The sequence below is a fragment of the Xenopus laevis genome, chromosome 1L, assembly GCF_017654675.1.
Source record: "Xenopus laevis strain J_2021 chromosome 1L, Xenopus_laevis_v10.1, whole genome shotgun sequence".
Classification (NCBI taxonomy): domain Eukaryota; kingdom Metazoa; phylum Chordata; class Amphibia; order Anura; family Pipidae; genus Xenopus; species Xenopus laevis.
This window is the reverse complement of record NC_054371.1, coordinates 83,878,935-83,905,965: the sequence shown is the minus strand read 5'-3', so window position 1 is coordinate 83,905,965 and position 27,031 is coordinate 83,878,935. Positions and strand designations below refer to the sequence as shown.

At 39.1% G+C, this 27,031-nt stretch overlaps 1 protein-coding gene across 9 annotated transcripts in view; it reads right to left on the bottom strand.

Annotated features, from left to right (window-relative positions):
* Positions 1-27,031, bottom strand: part of fam13a.L (family with sequence similarity 13 member A L homeolog) — a 129,381-nt gene that overhangs the window by 87,605 nt on the left and 14,745 nt on the right. For 8 of the 9 annotated variants that reach the window (XM_018244044.2, XM_018243894.2, XM_018244290.2 and 5 more), the window contains 3 exon segments: positions 26,176-26,385; positions 10,453-10,633; positions 1,983-2,133 (listed from right to left, as the gene is read on the bottom strand). In XM_018244044.2, coding sequence (XP_018099533.1) covers positions 1,983-2,133; positions 10,453-10,633; positions 26,176-26,385 — 542 coding nt within the window. 9 annotated transcript variants of the gene reach the window in all.

The window sequence follows — 27,031 nt, the reverse complement described above, 5'->3', positions numbered from 1 at the left end:
CCTAAGGAAACACGACATATCACATTTAAATCCTTGCTACACTGTGTACAATCATGTGTATTTTTTGAACTTTGTATTAAATGGTGTACAAACTGGTATAATAATTAACTTGTCCACTGTCTCTAATGTAGTAAGTGACAGTGTAAATCCAAATACACACTTTAATATGTAATACACCTTGATAAATTACACCATTTTAAACAGCTTGATGATTAATATGCCTCAATATTGTAATTATCCCCAGGGTCATTCGGGCCATGAGACAAGGTGAGAATCTTGCCTCAGGCGGCACGGATCGACCAGTTACCGGGGGGGGGGGGCAAAAAGCCGTCTCTGGTTACTTTAAGAGACTAATTTCCGTTTTTAAAATGGAAATTCGACTCTTCTAGTGCAGCAAGCGCAATAGGTTCACTGCACTAGCGATGCGGCCCCTCCTCCACCTGCTCCGACGCTATAAGTTAGAAGCGTGGAGCGGGAGGGGGGGCGGCATCGGGGCTGCTGCCTCAGGCGGCAGTAGTCCCTAAAACATTCCTGATTATCCCCCACTTAGTTTCACACCAATATAACTATAATGGCCAAAAGAAAGGTTATGATTTGTTCTTGAGCTGGTGACCAATAGATAACAAAAGTGCTTATTCATTGTACAGTATTGTGAAAATACCTTCAATATAATAAAGCAGGACGGACAGTAAACTTATGAGCATTAAAGTATTTTGATTATAACAATTTAAAAAACCCTTAGATTAATCCTATAGGAGGGGTCAACTATAGCAGGACAAAATTGGCCTCTTTTTTGTGCCATAGTGAGGCATTATAAAAACAGATTTTTTTTTGTGGAAAGCCAGACTACAGTCCATTAGATCTGCCTCCGAAATTGTACTTTCAGTTGGTTCACAAAACTGTCAATGGTAGGTAATATGGTCAATGGTAGGTAATATAATGTGGTTTGGGACTTGCTGAAATATGCTGATGGAGAAAAATATGCATGCTTTAGCCTTACGAATACTTTTATTTTTATTTATTTTGCCAATTAATGGATATGTCAACATTGCTTCAAATATCTGCATGCACAATTTCACAAAGATTAAAAAGAATGCATAGTACAAGAAGTCAGCTATTATACAGTGTGGTAGAGTGACCAGATGTGTAGAAAGGTGTGTTTTGCCTTTAATGTCTCCTCAGTAGATGTAAGCTTCAGGAACGGTGTTCATAAACAGAGAATAGTCTCTCTCTTTAAAGACTTTAGTAGCCAGGTCCTGGAAACTGGAGTATTCTGGAACAAGCAGATCAGATACTCCATTCCCTAATTCCTGCTCACAAGTTGTAGCTCACTTTCCACAGGAAGGCTGTGGAAAAGTATTTTATTCTAGTGAGACTGTCAGGAGGTCTCTCTGAGCAGGGCACAGAGCTCGAAGGTTACCTGCCTGTGTTAAGAACTACCAGAGGAACTGAGGGTGCTGCCTGCAACTGCAAGGTGCACAAGGAGCTGTTACCAAGTGACCAAAAGCCAGAGACTGAGAGGAAAGCATTGAGTGGGCAGGATTTATTTTTATGATTTGTGTTTTGTATCCTGAAATGGTCCCCCATGTGTGTAAACAAACTGCCTTAAAGAAAAGAAAGCGTCTGTTGTGGATCCCACAAGCTTATAACAGGTGTGGAATCAGTTATCTGGAAACCTGTTATCCAGAAAGGCCGTCTTCCATTTCCTTTTTCTCTGTAATAATAAAACAATATCTTGTACTTGATCCAAACTAAGATGATATTATTAATCCATATTGGAGGCAAAACCAGCCTATTGGGTTTATTTAATGTTTAAATGATTTTGTAGTAGACTTAAGATCCAAATTATAAAAAGATACGTTATCCAAAACAGCCCAGGTCCAGAGCATTCTGGATTACAGTCCCATACCTGTACTTCATATTTAATTTTTAGGAGTTGTCAGCAGTAACAGTAAAACACTCTTGATTCTCATTCCACTTACTTTCACTGTAATAATTCCTGCCGTGTCTTCTAGTAGCTGATCTTTTCCCATGCTCTCACACTCAAATAATTCTGTATAATCTTCTAGCAGCCTCTCCATGATCTTGTTACATATATTCTGCTGCCTCATACATTCTGGCCCTGGAGTCACACTGGAAAAAAGAAAACATCCACCAAATTGTGGTCAAACAGACACTGCTAAATATTGTTTTCGTACAGAACTAGTAAATTAAGGTATGTTCATGGTTATAGATAAGAGATGTCCTTGGCGAAAAGAGCTAGGACTTTATTGCAGTGTTCGACCGGATATCTACATGGAGTAAGGTTAGGGGCACACATGGTTGATGATCTGCTTTTCTCATCATGTGTTTTTTATTCAGGCTGAGAAACATGGACCCTTTTCTGCTTGCCCTCCATGTAACTCCACAGATATAAACAGTGTTGGCCTGTGTGCAGCTACACTGAGCATATTTTGGCCAGAAAACACATTTTCAGTGTAGCTGCACACAAGCCGACTGTCTTTGGACAGGAGTAGCTGTGAGCCACTTTTCCCAGCCTGCATACAAAACATGCAACAACAGCATGGGAAAAGTAGAGCATCTGGCCAGTGTGCTTTGCAGAGGTTACGTTACCTACTTGAGAATCTGCAGTCTCCAGACAAAGCAGGTTATGTGATAACACAAGCATTAAATGACATCCAAATAATGTGTAAGTACATACTAATCAGATCTGACATTAAATCCCAGCTTGTTGCACAAATTAGGCTTATCTAGACTTGGAACAAAGGTGTGTTTACCCTGTTATAAACGCAAACTCCTGCCATTTCTTGGAACCATTTTAATATTTGCAGTTTAGAACAGTCCAGCTTTTGCCATGTAACACACTTATTATGTTTGCTGGCTAGATCATATTAAAATGATATCATATAATGGGATCTATGGAGTCCTTGGACATGAAAGTTCATGACAGTTCATATGTTGCCCAAAGGTCTCCAGTGGAAAAGCTCTGCTCTGGAAACCATTTAGTCATGAACTCAATTCAAGAAAAAACTAGCGATTACAGGTCTTATAACAGTAAGCACCTTAAACATTATGGCAGCCTATGTCTGTTGTAAAAGATTATTCTTGTTTAAAGAAGGTTGGCTGTGGGTTAGTAACATGCAATGTCCTGAACATATGTCCCAGCTGAAGAGTTTGACACACAAGCAATATACAATCAAGACACATTTTTGGATCCAATGGTTGGAAGGCTGAAAGGTTAAATGTTATAATTTCTTATAAATGATAGGCTTTTTAGCACTCATAGTTTATAATGGCCATAATGTATCCCTCTTGTAAAATATACAGTATGTCATGTCAAAATATCATAAAAGTCACCTTAGATTTTATATTTATATCCTTATATATTTAACACAAGAGGGTACACATTTGTAATACACAAGTGATATCAACAACTACTGATTAAAAAAATCACATAGGCCTTTTTATAAGGTTTACTATTTAAAGGTTAAGAACTTTGTGAACTGTATTATAATGTGTGTTATCCACTGGTATTTAACAGGTTATAAATCAGGGATGATCTCCAGTTGTAGGTGGAGTACAAATTTTAGAGCACCACAGGTTGTAAAAACCTAAGGCTAAACATATGTGATCTTCTGTGCCTGCACCCAGAACTACTCCATTGGGATTTCAGTGGTAAAAAGTATGCATTCTGTTGCCGAAAACTTCTCCATGTGTCTACACCAGAGGCAACGCAGTGGTTCCGGGAGCAGGCACAGAACAGTGTTGCTTTGCACATTGGGGCTGATTCTCTTTATTATCTACAAGCTGAGAATCAGCCTTGTGTATCGGTTGCCTTAAGTAACAAACGTTTAATCAGTTTAACCAAGAACAACTGAATGTGAGTCAAAGGGTATATGCGCTAAAAAACAATTTTTAGATAATCAGGTATGTGAAGTCATGCTAATAAAAACTAACTTGTTATAAACAATGCCTTCACAACATTGTGTGACTATCAGTCAGACTATGTAGTACAAAGGTCTTTTCTGCTAGTCACCTCTGACAGATCCACCTAAATATTGGATTTTACAAAAGCCTACACCACAGATAAATCTCCTGGAACAAGTTCTTGATACAAAGGGCACACATGTGATAAACCAGCAAGTGAAAAGCCTGTAAAACCACAATAACCTGGATTGCTCTAGTTCATGACATATCTTCATAAAAGAAAAATTATTTACTGTTTGAATCAGGCTGCTGACAGGTTTAAAGCAACTTAAAGCAAACAAATCATCTGAAAAGGATAAGTATTTCTTAACTGCTTTTTTATATTAAGGTTTATATTTAACTACTGTGGTTTAATTTTTTTTTAAAAGGTTTTTTTTTTTCTGTCTTGGGTGCTAAACAGCAAAGTTTGGTGTGCTAGTGTGCTTACAGCAAGTTTGTCACAACCTGCTTTACTTTGCAGTTTTCCCTCCGTTTGAGGGGGTGGGGTTTGATTAGTTGCACCTGAACAGACTGTATAAATAGAACCCCTGGCACTTCAGTGAGTCTGTTTGAATCAGGCTGCTGACAGGTTTAAAGCAACTTAAAGCAAACAAATCATCTGAAAAGGATAAGTATTTCTTAACTGCTTTTTTATATTAAGGTTTATATTTAACTACTGTGGTTTAATTTTTTTTAAAAGGTTTTTTTTTTTTCTGTCTTGGGTGCTAAACAGCAAAGTTTGGTGTGCTAGTGTGCTTACAGCAAGTTTGTCACAACCTGCTTTACTTTGCAGTTTTCCCTCCGTTTGAGGGGGTGGGGTTTGATTAGTTGCACCTGAACAGACTGTATAAATAGAACCCCTGGCACTTCAGTGGAGCTTGCTCTAGTGTTAGCTTCTCTTAAGTGTTTGCTCGTTAAGTGGGGGTTCTGTAAGTGGAGTTACAAACACCGGAGTTGAAAACTAAAGGAGGTTCAAACTAGGTCAAAAGTTTTGTTCTAAACCCTCATTTTTATTTATATATTTATTTATATTTTTTCCTGTTTTGATCTGTAACTGGGATAATGAGTGCTAGCAAGATTGAAGGTCTGACTCAGTGCACAGTCTGCCATATGTATGCAGATTTGGAACAAGAGATCCAAAATGCTTACCTCTGTGGTGGTTGTGAGAAAATTGCCACTTTGGAGGCTCAAGTTAGAGCACTAGAGCAACAAATTGCAACACTGCGGTCGATTGACAATCTTGAAAGGAGTCTTTTGCTCACTGAGCAGGACCTAGCGGGGTCAGATAGTTTGGGGGGAACAGAACAACAGCAGGATGTTGAGGCAGCTAGCTGGGTGACAGTTAGAAAATCTAAGGTGGGCAAAAGGAAAATGGAGGCTGATCCGGAGATTATACATCGCAACAAATTTGCCAGATTGTGTGAAGATGATGGGAGTATGAACTCTGGATTGGCAATTCTAGATGGGGCTGATCTCTCTAACAGCCGGGAGACCAGTTTCTCTAGTAGTGGTGGGGGGGAGAGTAGAGTCAGGCCTAAGCAGATTGTGGTTGTAGGGGACTCAATTATTAGGAAAGTGGATAGGGTAATTTGTCGTCTGGATCGCTACAACCGAACAGTTTGCTGTCTACCTGGTGCCAGGGTTCGGCATGTGGTTGATCGGATAGACAAATTATTGGGTGGGGCTGGGCACGACCCAGCTGTCTTAGTGCATATCGGTACTAATGACAAAATAAATGGTAGATGGAAGACCTTAAAGAATGATTTCAGGGATCTAGGCTCTAAGATCAAGGAAAGGTCTTCCAATGTAATCTTTTCTGAAATTTTGCCTGTGCCACGTGCAAGTTTAGGAAAACAGCGGGAGCTTAGGGAGCTTAATGCGTGGCTAAAGTCTTGGTGCAGGAAGGAAGGGTTTGGGTTCATAGAGCACTGGGCTGACTTTTCGTTGGGGTACAACTTATACAGCCGTGACGGTTTGCACCTCAATGGAAGGGGGTCCGCGGTGCTAGGGGAAAGAATGGCTAAGAGGTTGGAGGAGTGTTTAAACTAGGCAAGGGGGGGGTGGGTGAGAGAAAGGATTATGGGGAAGCTAGTGTAGACGGGGCAGTGGGGTTAGTAAGGGGTCATGGGGGAGGAGTGAGGGGGGGCATACAGTTTACCAGCTAAGGAGGTCCCTCTGTTACAAGGAAAACAGAATAATACTAACTTAACGTATAATTCTTTACCAAGTAATGCACATTTCAAAAGTAAAAGTAATAACCTCCGCTGTATGCTGGCAAATGCACGGAGTTTGTCAGGTAAAATGGGAGACCTAGAATTAATTGCATGCTCTAAAAATTGATATAATTGGTATCACTGAGACCTGGTGGGATGAAACATGTGACTGGATTGTGAATTTAAATGGTTACACCCTTTTTAGGAGGGATAGAGGGATTAAAAAGGGTGGAGGAGTGTGTTTGTATGTAAAGCCTGAATTAAAGCCATGCGCTAAAGAAATAAAAATAGCTGGCACTGGTGAGGGTGTAGAATCACTCTGGGTAGAGATTTCGACTGGGCAAAAGGTATCAAAAAGAATTATCATTGGTGTATGCTATAAACCACCTCGTATAAGTGTCGAGTATGAAGCCGAGCTACTCTTGCAGATACAAGCGGCTTCACAGCTGGGTCAAGTTGTTGCTATGGGTGACTTCAATTATCCAGACATTGACTGGGGTAATGGGGTTGCTAAGACAGAAAAAGCTAGTAGGTTTGTAAATATGCTGAATGACAACTTTTTATTCCAGCTCGTTCAAGAACCTACTAGGAATAACTCTCTTTGGACCTTGTAATAACTAACAATACTGAACTCGTCTCTAACATTTGTGTGGGTGAGCATTTAGGGAATAGTGATCATAACATGGTCTCCTTTGAGATTCTGTTGCAGAAGCAATTCTATAAGGGAGTAACTAAAACACTAAATTTCAGACGTGCAAACTTTGACAGTATAAGGGCATCTCTGCAACATATTAAGTGGGAAATGCTTTTCACAGGGTTAAACACAGAACAAAAATGGGAAGTCTTTAAAATGCTGCTTAATAAATATACTTGTCAGTATATTCCACTTGTAAGCAAGGAACGTCGTTGCAAAGCAAAACCTTTTTGGTTCAATAGAAGCGTTGGTGTTGAGGTGGGTAAGAAAAGACGTGCTTTTAAGGCTTTCAAGTTAGCTGGTACAGCCGAAACATTTATAAGGTACAAGGAGGCCAATAAATCATGCAAAGAAGCTATAAGGCAAGCTAAAATTGCTATAGAAAAGGATATTGCAGCAAGCAGTAAAAAAAATCCAAAATTATTTTTTAAATATGTCAATAGTAAAAAATGAAGCAGGAAGGGGTGGGACCCTTACTATCAGAGGGGGGTCAGCTGGTTGATGAAAACAAAATAAAAGCGCAGATTCTGAACTCGTATTTTTCATCTGTCTACACAAATGAAGAACCAGTAAGTGAAGGTTTCCTTCTTAACACTCCCAATTCTAGTAATACAACTAATGATGCATGGTTCACACATGAAGAAATTCAAAAGAGACTTGAACATGTTAAGATTAACAAAGGTCCAGGGCCAGATGGTATTCATCCCAGGGTAATTAGCGAGCTTAGCTCTGTGATTGCCAAACCTCTTTACTTAATTTTTCAGGATTCATTGAGATCTGGCATTGTGCCGAGAGACTGGCGAATTGCTAATGTGGTGCCTCTATTCAAAAAAGGATCCCGTTCTCAGCCTCAAAACTATAGGCCAGTTAGTCTGACGTCAGTATTAGGAAAGCTTTTCGAAGGGTTAATAAAGGATAAGATACTGGACTTCATAGCAAATCATAATACTATGAGTTTGTGCCAGCATGGTTTTATGCGTAATAGATCTTGCCAGACTAACTTAATTTCTTTTTACGAGAATGTAAGTAGAGACCTCGATTCTGGATGGCAGTGGATGTGATTTACTTAGACTTTGCTAAAGCATTTGATACAGTGCCACACAAAAGGTTACTGGTTAAATTAAGGAATGTTGGCCTGGAACATAGTATTTGTACCTGGATAGAGAACTGGCTAAAAGATAGACTACAAAGAGTGGTGGTAAATGGAACATTTTCTAATTGGACCAGTGTTGTTAGTGGAGTACCGCAGGGCTCTGTACTAGGTCCCTTGCTTTTCAACTTGTTTATTAATGACCTGGAGGTGGGCATTGAAAGTACTGTTTCTATTTTTGCAGATGATACTAAATTGTGCAGAACTATAGGTTCCATGCAGGATGCTGCCACTTTGCAAAGTGATCTGTCTAAACTGGAAAACTGGGCAGCAAACTGGAAAATGAGGTTCAACGTTGATAAATGCAAGGTTATGCACTTTGGCAAAAATAATATAAATGCAAGTTATACACTAAATGGCAGTGTGTTGGGAGTTTCCTTAAATGAAAAGGATCTAGGGGTCTTTGTAGATAACACGTTGTCTAATTCTGGGCAGTGTCATTCTGTGACTACTAAAGCAAATAAAGTTCTGTCTTGCATAAAAAAGGGCATTAACTCAAGGGATGAAAACATAATTATGCCTCTTTATAGGTCCTTGGTGAGGCCTCATCTGGAGTATGCAGTTCAGTTTTGGACTCCAGTCCTTAAGAGGGATATAAATGAGCTGGAGAGAGTGCAGAGACGTGCAACTAAATTGGTTAGAGGGACGGAAGACTTAAATTATGAGGGTAGACTGTCAAGGTTGGGGTTGTTTTCTCTGGAAAAAAGGCGCTTGCGAGGGGACATGATTACACTTTACAAGTACATTAGAGGACATTATAGACAAATGGCAGGGGACCTTTTTACCCATAAAGTGGATCACCGTACCAGAGGCCACGCCTTTAGACTAGAAGAAAAGAACTTTCATTTGAAGCAACGTAGAGGGTTCTTCACAGTCAAGACAGTGAGGTTGTGGAATGCACTGCCGGGTGATGTTGTGATGGCTGATTCAGTTAATGCCTTTAAGAATGGCTTGGATGATTTTTTGGACAGACATAATATCCAAGGCTATTGTGATACTAAACTCTATAGTTAGTATAGGTATGGGTATATAGAATTTTAATTAAAAGTAGGGAGGGGTGTGTGTGTGGATGATGGGTTTTCATTTGGAGGGGTTGAACTTGATGGACTTTGTCTTTTTTCAACCCAATTTAACTATGTAACTATGTAACTATGTAAACAAGAAATAACTCGTAATCAATACTTTCAGATCGTAAAGCATATTGTAAACAATAGCACTAAAAAAATTAAAAGAAAGACCTGTCCTGCCAACAACTGTATTTAAAAAAATAAACCCTAGCTTTACAGTACAAAATAAAGATAAACCATCGACATTAGTTCAACAATCTACTTACCTTCAAAACTGTCAGAGATGTTGTTTTGTCCCTTAAAACTCTGTGAGCTTGCAAACTATACTAAAAGGCCTACTTATCAAGCTGTGTAACGTTTACTCAAACTAAAAAGGGTAATTAGCGGTGTAAAATAAAAAAATGTATTTATCAAGCTGTGTATTTCTCCATACTAGTGATAAAATAACATCCATTACCATTTCTGAAAACATAGGCAAAATACTTTACAAAGTTAAACGCAGTAATATTTATCAAGCTGTCTAATTTAATGTACACCATTTTTTACATCACCTCAGAGGTAGGGAGACCCATCAAGTCAATGGGACTAAGGAGAAATTCTTAAGTAAAAAATAAAATAAAAGGCAAAATTGTATTGTACAATTTTAGGTGGTTGTAACTGTATTTAAAGGATAGCTAAATCCTAAAAATGAATATGGCCACAAATGCCATATTTTATATACTAAACTTATTGAACCAGCCTAAAGTTTCAGCTTCTCAAGAGAAGCAATGATCAAGAACTTCAAACTTGTCACAGGGGGTCACCATCTTAGAAAGTGTCCGCAACGCTCACGTGCTCAGTGGGCTCTGAGCAGCTGTTGAGAAGCTAAGCTTAAGGGTTGTTGCAAATTTACAAGCAGGAAATGAGGTTGGCCTGTAATATAAGCTGATGCTACAAGCTTATTGTGAGTTGGTCCATATGCTCAGTAAGTGTCAGCAGCACAGAGCATGTGCAGCGAATCAGCAGAAAAGAGGACGGGGAGCTACTGGGGCATCTTTGGAGACACAGATCTTCCTTGCTAAAGGGCTGTGGTTGCCTTGGGCTGGTACAGAAGCACAAAACACAACATTTGTAGCCTACTTCTTTAGTTAAGCTTTAGTTCTCCTTTAATATGAATTGCTGCTGTAAACAGTACTGATTATGAAGAAATGACAGGGAAGTCAACCCGTGAGTATGACTGTGAATGGAGAGAAAGAATAGGGCAACATAATATGCTGTGTATTTAACAGGATCCCAAATGTTAAAGTTATGGTTATTAAGCCTCAGCTTGTATGTACAAGATTTTGTTTCAGCAAAATTAAGATGGCTTTATTGGGAACTTACTGGAAGCAGCTAGGTCCAAACACAGTGGCTAGATTATGAACATTCATTCGGTTTTCCCCACAGTGCTCAACCACCTGGGTCAGAAAATGACACAGATACTTCAATAGATTGTAGTGTGAGTCAGGCAGTTGCTTAAGTAGGCCCTTTAAACTGTTGTCGCCTTGTGGGTCACTTACGCAGCCTGTGAAGAAATCAGAGGCACTGTAAATTGAACTTATATAGTCAGTATAATATTATAAATACAGTCAACTCATAAAACATAAGCTGAATAATTGGAATGAAAGGTTAAATTGCTACAAATTTTTTCAAATAGGCTACATATCTGGATTTAGTAGGTATAAAGGGCTATTACACACAATCAATTTAGGGAGCTTTAAAGGGGTGGTTCACCTTTACGTTAAATGTTCTAGAATCGCCAATTCTAATTCAGTTGGTTATTAATTTTTTTAGTTTTACCAGAGCGTATCTGCTATCTGCGGTGTAACCTGAGCCTTTTCTCCTTTAAATAGCTGCCCCCATTGCTACACAGCAGGTTATTTATATAAACAATAGTAGTGAAGCAAACACAGCAGTTTTACCAGTGCAGGACAACACTGCATGGTATTTTTATTACTTGAAAAAAAAAATTAATTTTTTGATGTCACTGTTCCTTTAACATGTAACAGCTCCATCTACTGATCTCACATTAACAGTCAATAAATAACATGGGGGTCACTTGCAGATATTTATTGTATAAAAACCCAGATTGCCACATTTTTAAGCAAATCGCTTGCATGCAGTTCCAGTAGAAGCATTCAAATATACAGGTCACACTAAAGAGCACACTATGGGGCACTGGAAGCATGCTTGCAATCCTCAACACTGACCTTTTTTCTACTAAATGTGTATGGTTGCTCAGTGGGAATTATTTGTATATTGTGGTTATCGAGTGAAAAATACTGTGGTATAACAGGCGATTCTTCACTATTGTGGTTTTTCCCACTATATTTTTTAGTGGTTCAGGTGCTGCCTTATATCTGATATGCCAGGGGGTCACCACATTGTGTGAGTAGTACTGAGTGTGTGGGGCTGTACAGCAGCCGGAGTGGAATTTCACATACTGGCGGCTTTTTTTGGGCTGTTTGCTGTTCATTAACGGCAACCATAGTAGAGAGTAAGCAAATTATCTGTTTTATTTGCCCGATATAAAATGTTTATTTATTTGGTTAAATACCACGTTTTCCAACAAAAGAATACAAGACAGTAAAATAAAATTAAACAAACGTACATACAAGTTATAGAAACAAAAAAAACATATACATCCTTGCCAGTAAAATCTAAGCTTGTTTACCATTAGGTAGGTAAATAAAGCTAAAGAGAACCTGAAGGGATCATATGTTTGCCTACATAACACCTAATGATATCATGCATAGCCTGACAGTACTATTCTGGCTCCTACAGAATGTCCGAGCTGCTTTACTGGTCACAGTCACACTGTATCATGTAACGCAGCCACAGATGGTTGGACTACAACTCTAAGAACACAGCATGGTTAAAAGGGCGCTGTCAATTAAATCTTACATTTGTCCTTGAACATGTATACTTCTAGAATTACTAGTTTCATTTTTTTGTGCTGAAATACACTGTCCTCAGATCACTGCCCCTGTGCTGTCAACATTGTGACAGCTCCAGCTGATGCACATACACAAAGAATATTATGTCCACAAAACAACATTAATTTAATTTCCAATTTTCATAAAAATAACAAGATAACCTATTTAAAACTTCTCTTAAACAGTAAGCAATATAAAATGGCATAGTTCGTTGTGTACACACGACTCCAGCCATATTGCTTTACTTGCCTTTCTTTGAGTTTAAGGCCTTTTTGAACTTGAGTGTATAATTATAAAAGTTTATATTTAATTTTATACAGGTATTATGCAGGAATGTATGCTAAAATGATACACTTTATTGAACATAGCGAATTCCCGAATATATGGGGGAAAAAACTTGTGCAAATCTAGCAATTTTGGGTAGAAACTACATTACCAATCTTGCAAATTTGCTAGTCACATCATCTATGTGAGTTTACTAGACTGGAGCCAGTTTCTATGCAGAATTGTACCGTTTGTTTTTTCAATACTAGATTTAGAATTTAAGGTTGTATGTCTTGGAGACTAAATAAGCCATTCAATTTCATCATCTCGTTGTGTTGGGAAGCATAAATGGAGCCTCTGAATACTGTTCTTTACTGCCCTCTGCTGGGTATTTTTTTTACAATGTAAAAGGTACAGTATATAGCAGAATTTACAAATTCCTTCCACCAATCTATTGCAGCCACAATTAGGGCAAAATTTTGACTGAAAATATGCAAAGAATAACTGCAAGCAAAACTGCAGATATGAAAAGAAAATACTCCCAACACAATTGTGGCAGATGTGTCAAAATGTGCATTTACTATTGTGCATTTACTTTGTAACTCTTTGTTACAAATTGGCTACAGTTGCACTGAAATTTTGCATTGTTTAGATTTTATTTCCTGAGCTCACTGTCAAAATGACGTCCGTGCATGGGTTTACGGCGCGTTTGTTTTTTTTTATTGTTGTAAGCCTCTGTGGAAACCCTTGGAGCTGTCAACAGGCACACTTGTGCCTCAAATAGGCAGTCAGCACAACTATGTGGAAATGCAAGGAATGTTTTTTTTTTTCTGTGCTGTTTACTGGTAAGCAGGCCAATAATTTTTAGGTTTTGTTCACGCTGACATTTCTTACCAGATGAAAGACATTTAATGGACAGATTGCCACTTGACATCAAGGCTGCACGTTCTTTGTTCATAAATGAACTACCTATTGGAAAAGGAACCCATACAGCTGCTGGCTTACCAATCACCCGCTACTATATTTCATTTACAAAATGAACTTGTTCATTTTGTTTTTGCTACTCCACTCATTCAAAGAACATAAGCTCTTTGAAGCATGAAGCACTTGCAAAGGGGTCAAATTACTCAACTGACACAGGGCCTGATACAATAAACCCTTGAGTACTTTTCTTAGTTCTGTTTTAACAAGGCCAGTTTTCTGAAGTGATCTGATTTTCACACTCACTTTCATCTAGTATAGTTTCTATGAGTTAGAGGAAATCTGATGTAATTCCAATATTTAAAAACAGATTATGGCCTCAGCCTGGCAAATATAGGCCTATAAGTGGTGGTGGGCAAGTTTTTTTTTTTTTTTTCACATCATAAATTTTTATTGCAAGAAAATGTGTGGGGGGTGGGTACAGAAATTAAATAACAGAAAAATGTGATGGGGTGCAGGCAATGTCCACAAAACAAGGTTACCCAGTCAATATTCACAATTATAACATTAAATAAAAAGTTTGACCACACAGTAATGTAAGAACATCAAACTTGCACAGTATCCTTCACTTAGTGGGCCAAACTACTTATAAATGGTATAAGTCATGTACAGTCCATGTGCTCAAAAAAATGGTTAGCGATATAAAATACCTCTGTGGACAAGTTATTTGAAGGTTTGGTACAGGATCTCATTGAAGATTATGTTCTAGAGAATAGCATTTTAATCAGCTTGGCTTTATGAAGGACAGATTGCTTCAAACAAATTTAGTTGCTTTTTATGATGTAGGAGTATGTAAGAACTTGGGACAGTGGGGTTACAGTAGATGGGATATATTTGGATTTTGTTAAAGTGTTTGATACAATGCCACATAAATAGCTGCTTACTAAATAAAGCTCTGTTGGTCTTGGTAATGTTGTTTGCTTTGCTCAGGGCTGAGTCATTTTGATTGTATTCATCTGGATTGTGTTCCTGGATAACCTTTGTTACTTGTTCCTGTGATTCCTAGTTCCAGAGTACTTGGTCCTGTGATTTTGTTTCAGCTTTCCTTGCCTGCCTGGTAAAGACTTTGTATTTTATTTTGACCTGTTCCTGTGTTTATCTTCAAGGGATCCTGTCATCGGAAAACATGTTTTTTTTGCAAAACGCATCAGTTAATAGTGCTGCTCCAGCAGAATTCTGCACTGAAATCCATTTCTCTAAAGAGCAAACAGATTTTTTTATATTCAATTTTGAAATCTGACATGGGGCTAGACATTTTGTCAATTTCCCAGCTGCCCCTGGTTTTCCCCGCAAACAACCTTTTCGGGAAAGTGTATTAATAAATAAGCCGAAAAAATCTGTGCAGATTTGGTCTGAGTTTTTTCAGAAAATATTGTAGTTTTCCAGTAAATTCGTTTAGATAATAATTGTGTATATTTGAGTTATTGCATTACCACTGAAGCAATGGGGGTCTATTTTACTTCTATCAACTCATTTTCATACTCATACATTTGTTCGCAGCCAACATCTTTCCATCTATTATCTAAAACTATATTTCTGTTTCTCACCAAATTATCATCCTTGGGCATAAACTCTGTGCTTCCCTGTACTGCATAACTCTGCATTGAGGGCAACTGTGTGTTTGTGAAACTTGAGTATCAATTTATATAAAGATGTATTTTTATCCTGCCTGGTAGAACAGTTGTTAGGACTGCTACTGTAACGTTCACAGCGGGAAGCCGCTGTGACGGGAGTAAGTCTCAAACTTGTTAGTGGGTGTGGTGGAAGCCCAGGGAAATAGCCATAAACAATTGGAGCAGACATAAGGACTCTGCAGGTTTAATGGTAACTGAAAGGGATACTGTCATGGGGAAATTTTTTTTTCAAAATGAATCAGTTAATAGTGCTGCTCCAGCAGAATTCTGCACTGAAATCCATTTCTCAAAAGAGAAACAGATTTTTTTATATTCAATTTTGAAATCTGACATGGGGCTAGACATATTGTAAATTTCCCAGCTGCCCCAAGTCATGCGACTTGTGCTCTGATAAACTTCAATCACTCTTTACTGCTGTACTGCAAGTTGGAGTGATATCACCCCCCTCCCTTTTCCCTAGGGATGCACCGAATCCAGGATTCGGTTTGGGATTCGGCCAGGATTCGGGCTTTTTGAGCAGGATTCGGATTCGGCCGAATCCTTCTGCCTGGCCGAACCGAATCTGAATCCTAATTTGCATATGCAAATTAGGGTTCGGATTCGGTTCTCGGATGAATCTCTCGCAAAGGATTCGGGGGTTCGGCGAATCTAAAATAGTGGATTCGGTGCATCCCTACTTTTCCCCCCCAGCAGCCAAACAAAGGAACAATGGGAAGGTAACCAGATAACAGCTCCCTAACACAAAATAACAGCTGCCTGGTAGATCTAAGAACAGCACTCAATAGTAAAAACCCATGTCCCACTGAGACACATTCAGTTACATTGAGAAGGGAAAACAGCAGCCTGCCAGAGAGCATTTCTCTCCTAAAGTGCAGGCACAAGTCACATGACCAGGGGCAGCTGGGAAATTGACAAAATGTCTAGCCCCATATCAGATTTCAAAATTGAATATAAAAAAATCTGTTAGCTCTTTTGAGAAATGGATTTCAGTGCAGATTTCTGCTGGAGCAGCACTATTAACTAATTCATTTTGGGGAAAAAAAAAATTTCCCATGACAGTATCCCTTTAACTTTAATATGTTATAGAATGGCAATTTCTAAGCAACCTTTCAATTGGTCTTCATTATTTTTCAAGTTTTTGAATTATTTGCCTTCTTCTTCTGACTGTTCCCAACTTTCAAATGGGGGTTACTGACCCACTCTAAAAACAAATGCTCTGTACAGCTACACATTTGTTGTTATTGGTACGTTCTATTACTTATCTTGGGCCCTCTCCTATTCATATTCAGTCTCTTATTCAAATCAATGCATGGCTGTTAGGGTAACTTGGACCCTAGCAACCAGGACAGCTGCTGAATAAAAAGCTAAAAACCCAAAAACCATCAATAATAAAAAATGAAAACCAATTGCAAAATGCCATAGAATATCACTCTCCACATATACTAAAAGTTAACTCAAAGCTGAACAACCCCTTTAAAGCAATGGACATTACCTTGTGTACGATTATCTTAAATGAGGCCACAATCCTACCACTTAATTCTCAGGTTAGGCTAGAGAAGAAATTCTGCTCAAAGGCTACATTAAAAATGCGATTCGTAATAACCACATTTCACACAATTTTTCTCAATATTGTAGTTTAAAAATTAAATTTTTTCATTCTTGCAATTCAGTTGTCAGATTTTTTTTATAATATACATTGTTTTTGTAACACTGTGACATGCATAGTGCCCTAATAATTTAAAGCAAGAGAATGTCTTTACATTTTTATCAAGATTTTGTGTGGGAAGATATTCCACTAAACAATGCATAACTGTTCTTGGTCAATGTATTATTGTGCAGTAAGCTATGCTAGGCGAGGTGAAAGCTCAAAAATAAAAATCAACTATTAAGTCTACACTGGTTGACCAGATAACTGACAAAGTCAAAAGGCAATAACAAAAATGTCTCCATTTTTTAAAGGGGTTGTTCACTTTCCAACACTTTTTTCAGATAGTTCAGCAGAAGACTTTTTCCAATCACATTATATTAGTGACCCTTTTTCTAATATTTAAGTTTAAAGTTTAATTTTTTACCTTGGTATGACTTTCTAAAGGGGGGCTGTAAACTGTTGTTAATTAATACATTTACTTGATATTTCGTTGGTCCTGCTGAGCAGAGTCCCTGAGTTTCATTAAAGGATAAGTAAACCTTTACATGTGAATATGAAATTGATGATTCTATTCTAAGCACGTTTGTAATTTACATTCATTATTTATTTCTGTTTTAATTCCAAGATATTAAGGGATGCATGTACTGTTAATATAAATTAATTTTGTTACAGCAGTGCCACCTGCTGGTCTGTTTGTGATCATTCTGACATGTAAATAGTCAAGGAAGTTGTCAGAAGAAAGGTGTGGTTAGGAAAGATTTGAAAGATTTTTTAGCAATACTTATTGCTATTGTTTTTCATGATTTTCAAGAACCTTTAATCCTTGCTGCTCAACAGCCACACAAGCACAATCAATGTGAAGTTTCACAGACACTCAAACATGGCTTAACAATATTATAAGATAGGGAGCTGTTTTGAAAAAATAATGAAGGCATGGTTCACACATGAAGAAATTCAAAAGAGACTTGAACATGTTAAGATTAACAAAGGTCCAGGGCCAGATGGTATTCATCCCAGGGTAATTAGCGAGCTTAGCTCTGTGATTGCCAAACCTCTTTACTTAATTTTTCAGGATTCATTGAGATCTGGCATAGTGCCGAGAGACTGGCGAATTGCTAATGTGGTGCCTCTATTCAAAAAAGGATCCCGTTCTCAGCCTCAAAACTATAGGCCAGTTAGTCTGACGTCAGTGGTAGGAAAGCTTTTCGAAGTGTTAATAAAGGATAAGATACTGGACTTCATAGAAATCATAATACTATGAGTTTGTGCCAGCATGGTTTTATGCGTAATAGATCTTGCCAGACTAACTTAATTTCTTTTTACGAGAATGTAAGTAGAGACCTCGATTCTGGGATGGCAGTGGATGTGATTTACTTAGACTTTGCTAAAGCATTTGATACAGTGTCACACAAAAGGTTACTGGTTAAATTAAGGAATGTTGGCCTGGAACATAGTATTTGTACCTGTATAGAGAACTGGCTAAAAGATAGACTACAAAGAGTGGTGGTAAATGGAACATTTTCTAATTGGACCAGTGTTGTTAGTGGAGTACCGCAGGGCTCTGTACTAGGTCCCTTGCTTTTCAACTTGTTTATTAATGACCTGGAGGTGGGCATTGAAAGTACTGTTTCTATTTTTGCAGATGATACTAAATTGTGCAGAACTATAGGTTCCATGCAGGATGCTGCCACTTTGCAAAGTGATTTGTCTAAACTGGAAAACTGGGCAGCAAAGTGGAAAATGAGGATCAATGTTGATAAATGCAAGGTTATGCACTTTGGCAAAAATAATATAAATGCAAGTTATACACTAAATGGCAATGTGTTGGGAGTTTCCTTAAATGAAAAGGATCTAGGGGTCTTTGTAGATAACACGTTGTCTAATTCTGGGCAGTGTCATTCTGTGGCTACTAAAGCAAATAAAGTTCTGTCTTGCATAAAAAAGGGCATTAACTCAAGGGATGAAAACATAATTATGCCTCTTTATAGGTCCCTGGTAAGGCCTCATCTGGAGTATGCAGTTCAGTTTTGGACTCCAGTCCTTAAGAGGGATATAAATGAGCTGGAGAGAGTGCAGAGACGTGCAACTAAATTGGTTAGAGGGACGGAAGACTCAAATTATGAGGGTAGACTGTCAAGGTTGGGGTTGTTTTCTCTGGAAAAAAGGTGCTTGCGAGGGGACATGATTACACTTTACAAGTACATTAGAGGACATTATAGACAAATGGCAGGGGACCTTTTTACACATAAAGAGGATCACCGTACCAGAGGCCACCCCTTTAGACTAGAAGAAAAGAACTTTCATTTGAAGCAACGTAGAGGGTTCTTCACAGTCAGGACAGTGAGGTTGTGGAATGCACTGCCGGGTGATGTTGTGATGGCTGATTCAGTTAATGCCTTTAAGAATGGCTTGGATGATTTTTTGGACAGACATAATATCAAAGGCTATTGTGATACTAAACTCTATAGTTAGTATAGGTATGGGTATATAGAATTTTTTTTTTTGTATATATATTTTTATTTTTACTTGCAGAAACAATACAAGGAAATCAGGACAAAAGAAAATATACATAGTCACGGTTCAAGGACTGCAACCACTGGACGATTTCCAGCTTGCAGAAGTGTATGATCTCTGGAACTTTCACATTTTTGAACCATGTAACAATTAACAATAAACAAATATAAAGAAAAGCCTATACATGTACCGTCATTTTGGGAGTAGCGCAAATCTAAGGGTAGGGAGGTCATACAAATCTGGCATCAGAGTGGGCATGGGGTAAACATAACAAGGATATAAGGCTAGTTTTGTTATCATCACTTGCTAGTATGTCTACTACTACCACTACTACTACGTCATCCCTTCTGTCCTGGGAAAAGAGTGTTATTAGTGGGGCAATATATTTCGATAAGTCATCCATGGTGTCCAGACTTTGTGGAAGTGTGATTGTGTTGCTGTCCGTGAACTAGTCATTCTTTCTAAGACCAGCATGTTATCTATTTTGGTCTTGACCATATGGAAGTCCAGGTTCGGGGATTTCCAAGAGGATGCTATGACTTGCTTCGAGGCCGAGAAGATATGAGTGATTAGCTTCCTTAAATGTTTGTTACCTCCTGGGACTCTCTTGTGAATTAGTGCTTCTGCCGGGTTTTTCCTGAGGGACAGTCCTGTAACATTTGTTATTAAGGTGTAGATGCGAATCCAGAATCTGATGGCTTTAGGGCATTCCCACCATATATGTAGAAAACTGCCATGTTGGCCGCAGTTTCTAAAGCATAGTGGGGAGCTGGTCGGGTACCATTTTGCCAATCGGGCCGGTACTAGGTACCACTGATGCAGTATCTTTTGGGAGGTTTCTTGTATCGCTATGTTGATGGAGCAATGTGTGGTGGCTTTGATAATATCTAGCCACTGGTCTTCCTCCATGCAGATCCGGAGATCTCTTTCCCATGTAGCTATAAATCTGAGTTGTTTCAGTGGGGTTGGATGATTCAACTGGTCGTATAGGATTGAGATAGACCTTTTTTGGGGATAATCTTGTAGACACATTCTTTAGAAGATGGTTGGGTTTGGAAATTTTTCCTCTTTCCAGAGATTGCCAATGTAGTGCCTGATCTGATGATAATGCAGGATTTCTCTTTGTGGGATATCATATTTTTCTTGCAGCTGTTGCCATGTTTTGAGTTTTCCCAGTTTGGTCAAAGAGTATATAGAGAATAGGTTGTTGTCAGACCACCATTGGTAGGTGCCCTTCTGCATACCTGGAAGAAAGTCAGTATTTGAGTCAAATTTTGCCACTGGTTTATGGGGGGAGCAGAGACTGTGTGCTGAGATCCCTTTTCCCCAAGTTTGTAGTGAATGCAAAATAATGGGATTGGCACCGTTTCTCTTACGTTGTGCTTTGGTCCATAAGAGGTTGTTGATTGAACCGGCTTCAAGTGTGTCGTGCTCTATCCGGACCCACAGTGGGGGATCCGTTGTGCGATGCCATTCAATCAGTTGACTTAGTTGGGCTGCTAGAAAATAGTTTTTTAGGTTGGGAATCCCTAAGCCACCTTTATTTCTGTCTGGTTGCTGTTACAAAGTTTATACGGGGTTTTTTCTGATCCCAGATAAATTTGTTGATTGCTTTCTGAAGGGAAATTAGCATCCCTGTAGGGGGGGAGATTGGGAGTGTTCGGAAGAGGTAAAGCAGATGAGGTAGTGCAGACATTTTGACGGCCGAAATTCGTCCGAGCCAGGATAATTTCAGGTTGCTCCAGGAGTTGATCATTTTTAGAATTTTCTGAGACGTTTTATTGTAGTTGGCTGGGGATAAAGCTTTGTAGTCCCGATGGATATTAACCCCTAGATATTTGATGTTGTTCTCTCGCCATTGCAGGTGAAAGTTAATTTCCAGCAGCTTGGTAATATGTTGGGGGATGTTGATATTGAGGGCTTCAGTTTTTGTTGCATTAATTTTTAGACCTGAGATAACACCAAAATTATGGAGCTCATCGTATAGAAATGGAAGGGATGACATAGGGTTCGAAACTGTAAGCATAATATCGTCTGCGTATAATACACTCTTATAGTCTACATTACCCACCCTGATGCCAGTTATTTTGGGGTGGGATCGGATTGCAATAGCGAGGGGCTCAATGGCCAGAGCAAACAATAGAGGGGATAAAGGGCACCCCTGACGAGTGCCTCGTTCAATTGAGAATTTAGTGGAGCTAAATCCCATATGGTGTACAGATGCTGTTGGGAAAGCGTAGAGTGCTTTAACCACATTAAGGAAAAGGGGTGGGAATCCGCAGCTTGTCAGGGTTTTTTGCAGGTATGTCCAGGATACTGTGTCAAAAGCCTTTTCCAGGTCAAGTGACAGTAACATTGAGGGGATATTTTTAGTTTTCGTTTGATGCAGGAGGTTTATGATTCTGCGGATGTTGTCGGAGACTTGCCGGCCCGGGATAAAACCTGATTGATCTCTATGTATCAGGGAGCCTAGCATGAGGTTCAGTCTGGAGGCCATAATCTTTGCTAGCAGTTTTATATCTAGATTCAATATAGAGATCGGGCGAAAGTTTTTACAGTTAGTGTGGTCTTTTTCAGGTTTGGGTATTACTGCTATACGGGAGGTGAGGGATTCTGGGTGAAATTTATGTTTGCCTTGGAGTATATCATTAAAAAGTTTTTGGAGCCAGGGTATAAGAGTAGAGGCGTAGGCTTTGTAGTACTTTCCAGACAGACCGTCAGGGCCAGGAGTTTTTTTGGTTTTTATGTTTTTGATGGCCAACTTTATTTCGGAGAGGTCTATGGGTTCAGCCAGTTTTTCAATTTGTGGTTCTGTCAGGTGCGGTATTTTATGCCTCTCGAGAAAGTCATCTATTTTTTTCTCTTCGATTGTACCTTGAGAGTTATATAAGGATTTGTAGTAGGACGCAAACTCTTGGACTATCTTAAGGGGGTTTGCTGTGAGTTGTCCTTTCTGGTTCCTGATTTGGGTGAACGGGGAATGTAGATATTTATTGGAGAGGCGACGGGCTAGCATAGTGTCAGCCTTGTTCGCTTTCTGAAAGTATTTTTGTCTTACCCACTGCATTTTCTTAGTCTCTCTTTCAGTTAGTATCAAGTTGATTTGGGTACGTAATTGTTCTATTTGTCTCCTAAGTGGGAGGTCCCTAGGGTGTAGCTTGAGCTGATCTTCTTTAATCTGTAGTTGTGTGGTGAGACCGTTTAAGGTTTCTGATTTTGCTTTCATTAATCTTGCTTTGGTTTGTATAAGGATGCCTCTGATATATGCTTTATGGGCTGACCATAAGGTGGGACTGGTGACATCTGGGGTGTCATTGATTGCAAAATATTGTTTTAGTTCTAGTTCCACAGACTTAGTTATTTGGGGATCGGAGAGCATATTGTCATCCATTCTCCAGTTGTAAGAATGTGGCTTATTAATTAGGTTGGAGAGGTGCATCAGTACCAATGAGTGGTCAGACCAAGAGCAAGAACGAATTCGGGAATGTATTATCAGTGGGGTTAAGTGTTGTTGAATCAAAATCATATCTATTCTGGAAAAAGAATTATGTGGAGGGGAGAAAAAAGAAAAATCTGTACGCTGAGGGTTGCATTCTCTCCAGCTATCTATATATCCGTATTTTTCCAATAATTTAGCAAAATAATGGGGGCCATGCGATCTTTTATTTTGGGCTCGTGGTGCGTTAGTGTGCCTATCTATGTGGGGGTTGAGCACTTCGTTAAAGTCTCCTCCTATTACGGTGGGACCTCTGCTGCGTTCTTCAAGGGTGGCAAAAAAGGTTTTATAGAAGGAGGGTTGATTATCGTTCGGGCCATATACTACTGCCAAAGTGACAAGAGTGTCTTGTAATAGACCATTAAGTATCAGGAAGCGCCCTTCGGGGTCCGCTTTAGTGTCCTGGAGAAGAAAGTTAACCCTTTTATGGATACATATGGCCACCCCTTTTTGTTTTTTATGAGAAGTTGCTAGGTAGACATTACGATAAGCATGATGGAAATATTTAGGAGTGGAGGTTCTAGAGAAGTGAGTCTCCTGTAGAAACACTATGTCAGCTCCTATCTGATTATAATGTCTGAAGGCCATAGATCTCTTGGAAGGGGAATTTAGGCCCTTTACATTATGGGTAACACATAATAGTTCCATTGTTCATATTAGTTATTGAGCTATTGTTAATATTTCTGAACCCTTTAATAGGCTGTGAGCCAGGAATAGTATATCTCAGTACCTCTACACATGCATGACAGTTTTTTAAGGCATTGAAAAAACAGTAAACAATAAACATAAAACAGAAGTCTATATGCAATTTAACTTTCATGAAACAAAGTATTGATGAATCATCAATCATGGGAAGGGTCTTGTATTCGACCGTCTAGGGCGGTAAAGACCTTCAAGTGGGGGGGGATTTCCATCCGGATAATCCCCAGAATAAACAGTGGTATTAGTTACCCGGGAGAGAAGAGGCCGTCAGCCGGTGTGTATGGGGCTTTTGTGCCACAAAGGAGAAATGGGACAGTCATCGTTGCTTTTCGATGGGGATAGAGATTTTGGAGAAGTAGGTGGTGTTTTGTTCAGTCTGAGACGGGACAATAAATCCAGCCCTTCTTGTGGATTGAGGATTGTATGCTGGTGGTTGTGGTAGGAAAAAGATAGTTTAAAGGGATATCCCCAGCGATATCGAATGTGATGAGAGAGCAATACGGTTGTCACAGGTTTCATCAATTTTCGGCGTTGGATTGTAGTAGAAGCCAGATCTGCGTAGATGGAATATTTATGGCCTTTGTATTCCAAGTTAGGCACTGATCTGGAAGCAGTCATGATGGCTTCCTTGGAGGTGAAGTAGTGGATCCGTGCCAAAATGTCCTTTGGAGGAGCGCCTTGTACTCTGGGGCCTAGGGCCCGATGGACTCTGTCAAGGATCAATCGATTTTGGGGGAGCTCTGGAACCAGCTCTTGTAGTAGCTGTGGTATTTCAGATTGTAGGTCTTGTATGGTGTCAGGTAGGCCACGTATTCTAATATTGTTGCGACATGATCTGTTTTCCGCGTCTTCCATGCGGTCCTGCAGTTCTGTTATTTGTTTTTGAAGCGTGGTGATTTGCTGATCGTGTGTGTTAACTTTGTTGAGTACTTCGTCAACTTTATCTTCTATGGCCTCCGTGCGATTACCTAGGTCGCGCAGTTCCTGTGTCACGTGGTCAGTAATGCGGGTCGCCACAGCTGTTAATTCCGCCTGCAATAGTTGTTTGAATCGTCCGATAAGCACCGCGTCGCCTGAGTAAGCAGGTGTGGGTTCGGTATCGGAGTCCCCTGTATCGGGTTCTTTTTCCGATTGTGGAGAGGCCCGAGATGAGGCCTTGGTGCTGGCGGCCATTTTGGATTTGTCGGCCGCGTGAGGAGCGGGGGATTGTGGAGGGGAATCCTTACGTTTTGCGACCTGTCTCCTTGGTTTACCTCCTCTGGGCATATTCCGAAGTTCTTGCCCCTCACTTGTGAGCGTTTTTGAGTCCGGGTAAGTGCTTAATGTAGCTTGTAGGGGGTTACCGGGAAGGGAGCTCCAGGAGAGTTCGACTGCTCAGTAGCGCACCATAGCCACGCCCCCGGGTATATAGAATTTTAATTAAAAGTAGGGAGGGGTGTGTGTATGGATGCTGGGTTTTCATTTGGAGGGGTTGAACTTGATGGACTTTGTCTTTTTTCAACCCAATTTAACTATGTAACTATTTAACTATGGTTCATTAGGACAACATAATACAGGCAAGGGCTCCGCTATTCTCAGCCTCACTATTTTTTGCAGGCTAAGAAAAGTGGATCTACTGTATGCCCTATCTCCACTAATTTGAATAAGATTAGACAGAGATAATATTATTTGCTGTTTTCACAAACACAAGCAGCAGCCAATTCACAATAAACAAAGACTTTTTTCAATTCCTTTCCATGTTTTATTTTTTACTGTTTTCCCATTTTTACTGTTTAAAGTTTAATGTTCCTCCCTAGTGTTTCAGTCTGGTAGCTCAGTGACCCAGGAGCATTCAGAACAGTTATAATTTGCTACATATAGTTGATACAATCAGTTGATTCACAGTCACAAATAGAAAATAGAAAGTAATTGGGGAAAGTCTTTATTTCTGGTGAACAATTTGAAACCAACTTAACTGAAAAAAGTTTTGAAGGTGGACAACCCCTTTAAGAATTATTTTCTCCCATTATGCAAGATGTCTATGGAGGTTTTTATTCATCCAGGTCATGTTATATCTAGTAGAAGTAAGTCTAGAGCAACTGGAAACTTTACACCTCCATTCATGCAACTCTAACAAGTAACACCTTCCTCTTTGAGTTGCATGACGCAATGGTAATTCTATCAAAGTAACTACACAACATTCACAACCACTGTGAGTTTCAGTTGTCACCTCTCTGGATAGCTATACTGCAGCAATGTTATTGGATTACTGGAAGAGTTTATATGACGACAATTTCCCATACCAGTCAGTTGAACTGAAGAAGCTGCTTGGAGAAGTAGTGAAACGTCTTGAATGATTACTCAGCAAGTCCAGTTGTTCTAGATTTACTTCTGCTAGATACATTATGCAAGATATATTTTAGTTTACATCTCCTTTAAACACAAAAACGAAAGGCAGGGGAGTATTCCATCAGGGAACAGTTGCATAATTTTATCTATTCATACCTCCCAACTGTCCCTCTTTCGGAGGGACAGTCCCTCTTTTGACAGCTCAACCTGCAGTCCCTCATTTGTACTGGAAAGTCCCTATTTTCTCTGCACTGAACAGCCAGAAAAAGAAACAACGTTTCTAACTTAATTGGCTTTTAGCAGAGAGCACGGAACACCCAACAGGTGCAAATAAGATACTTTGTAACAATTTTGAGACACAGAGATAAAGAAAATTATTTTCAAACTTTCATAACCTGCCAAATTTTGTAAAATGAACATAGTAATTACAGGGTATGGTCGCTGCGCTACGTGCAAAAAACATTTTTTGTCCCTCTTTTTACTTCCAAAATGTGGGGAGGTATGTCCATTTACACTCTATCCCCCTTTAAAGGGATGAAGTACAATTTATAAAGCTGTACTTACTTTGGTAACTCTCAAAAAACTTGGGAAGTAATGCAGCAGTAATCACACCATCTGGCATCTCCCGGAGAAAAAGCTTAAGGAGACTAGCGGCAGAATGAACATCCGTTTCTTCTCCCAGTATCAGCTCCTCTGTGCTTTCATACTTAAGCTTAAGTTGTTCAACCAATTTTACATTTCCATTAACCCTGAAAAGTCCCTCTTGGTCCATTCCTAAGGATACAGAATGTGAATAGGCTTAGTTACCATGTCAAGTAGCTAAGGTTTATCCATCTGTTAAATATTTAACCAGATATGTTACCCTGCTATCAGACAAAACTTAAGTTCTATTAACATTTATTGGAATTAACTTTTTATGTTTTTTCTTTCTGTTTATGACAGCAGTGCTCAGGGAGTTCAGCTATTCTGGTGGAAATAATGTTACCATTATATATTTGGCAGCATATTCACTGGTAAACTATTCTACCTGTGAATTTCTACAATATGCAGTGATATGCTCACTCATTGCTTTTTCCTACTAGATGTAAAAACAAAGTGAGATAAAAAATTCACAAGTGCTCTTTCAGCAAATGTATAAAGTTTTATGGATTTAAATTTTCTGCAATGGAGATAAATCGTTCTGAGGAAAATGACCAGAAACTCATGCATCTATAGCTAAATGTAGGGCTCACAAACATATGTTTTGCAACTAGATATGCAAAATATCAAATTAAAAAAAACAATAAAGGAAAAAATTCTAAATTCACCATAACATATAAGCGATAAGTCAGACAAATTTTGCCATATCAACTTCCCAAGTCATGTATGTTCATTATCGCAAGGTGTTATTATGCCACAGTGAAACTTTGAAAATACAGTA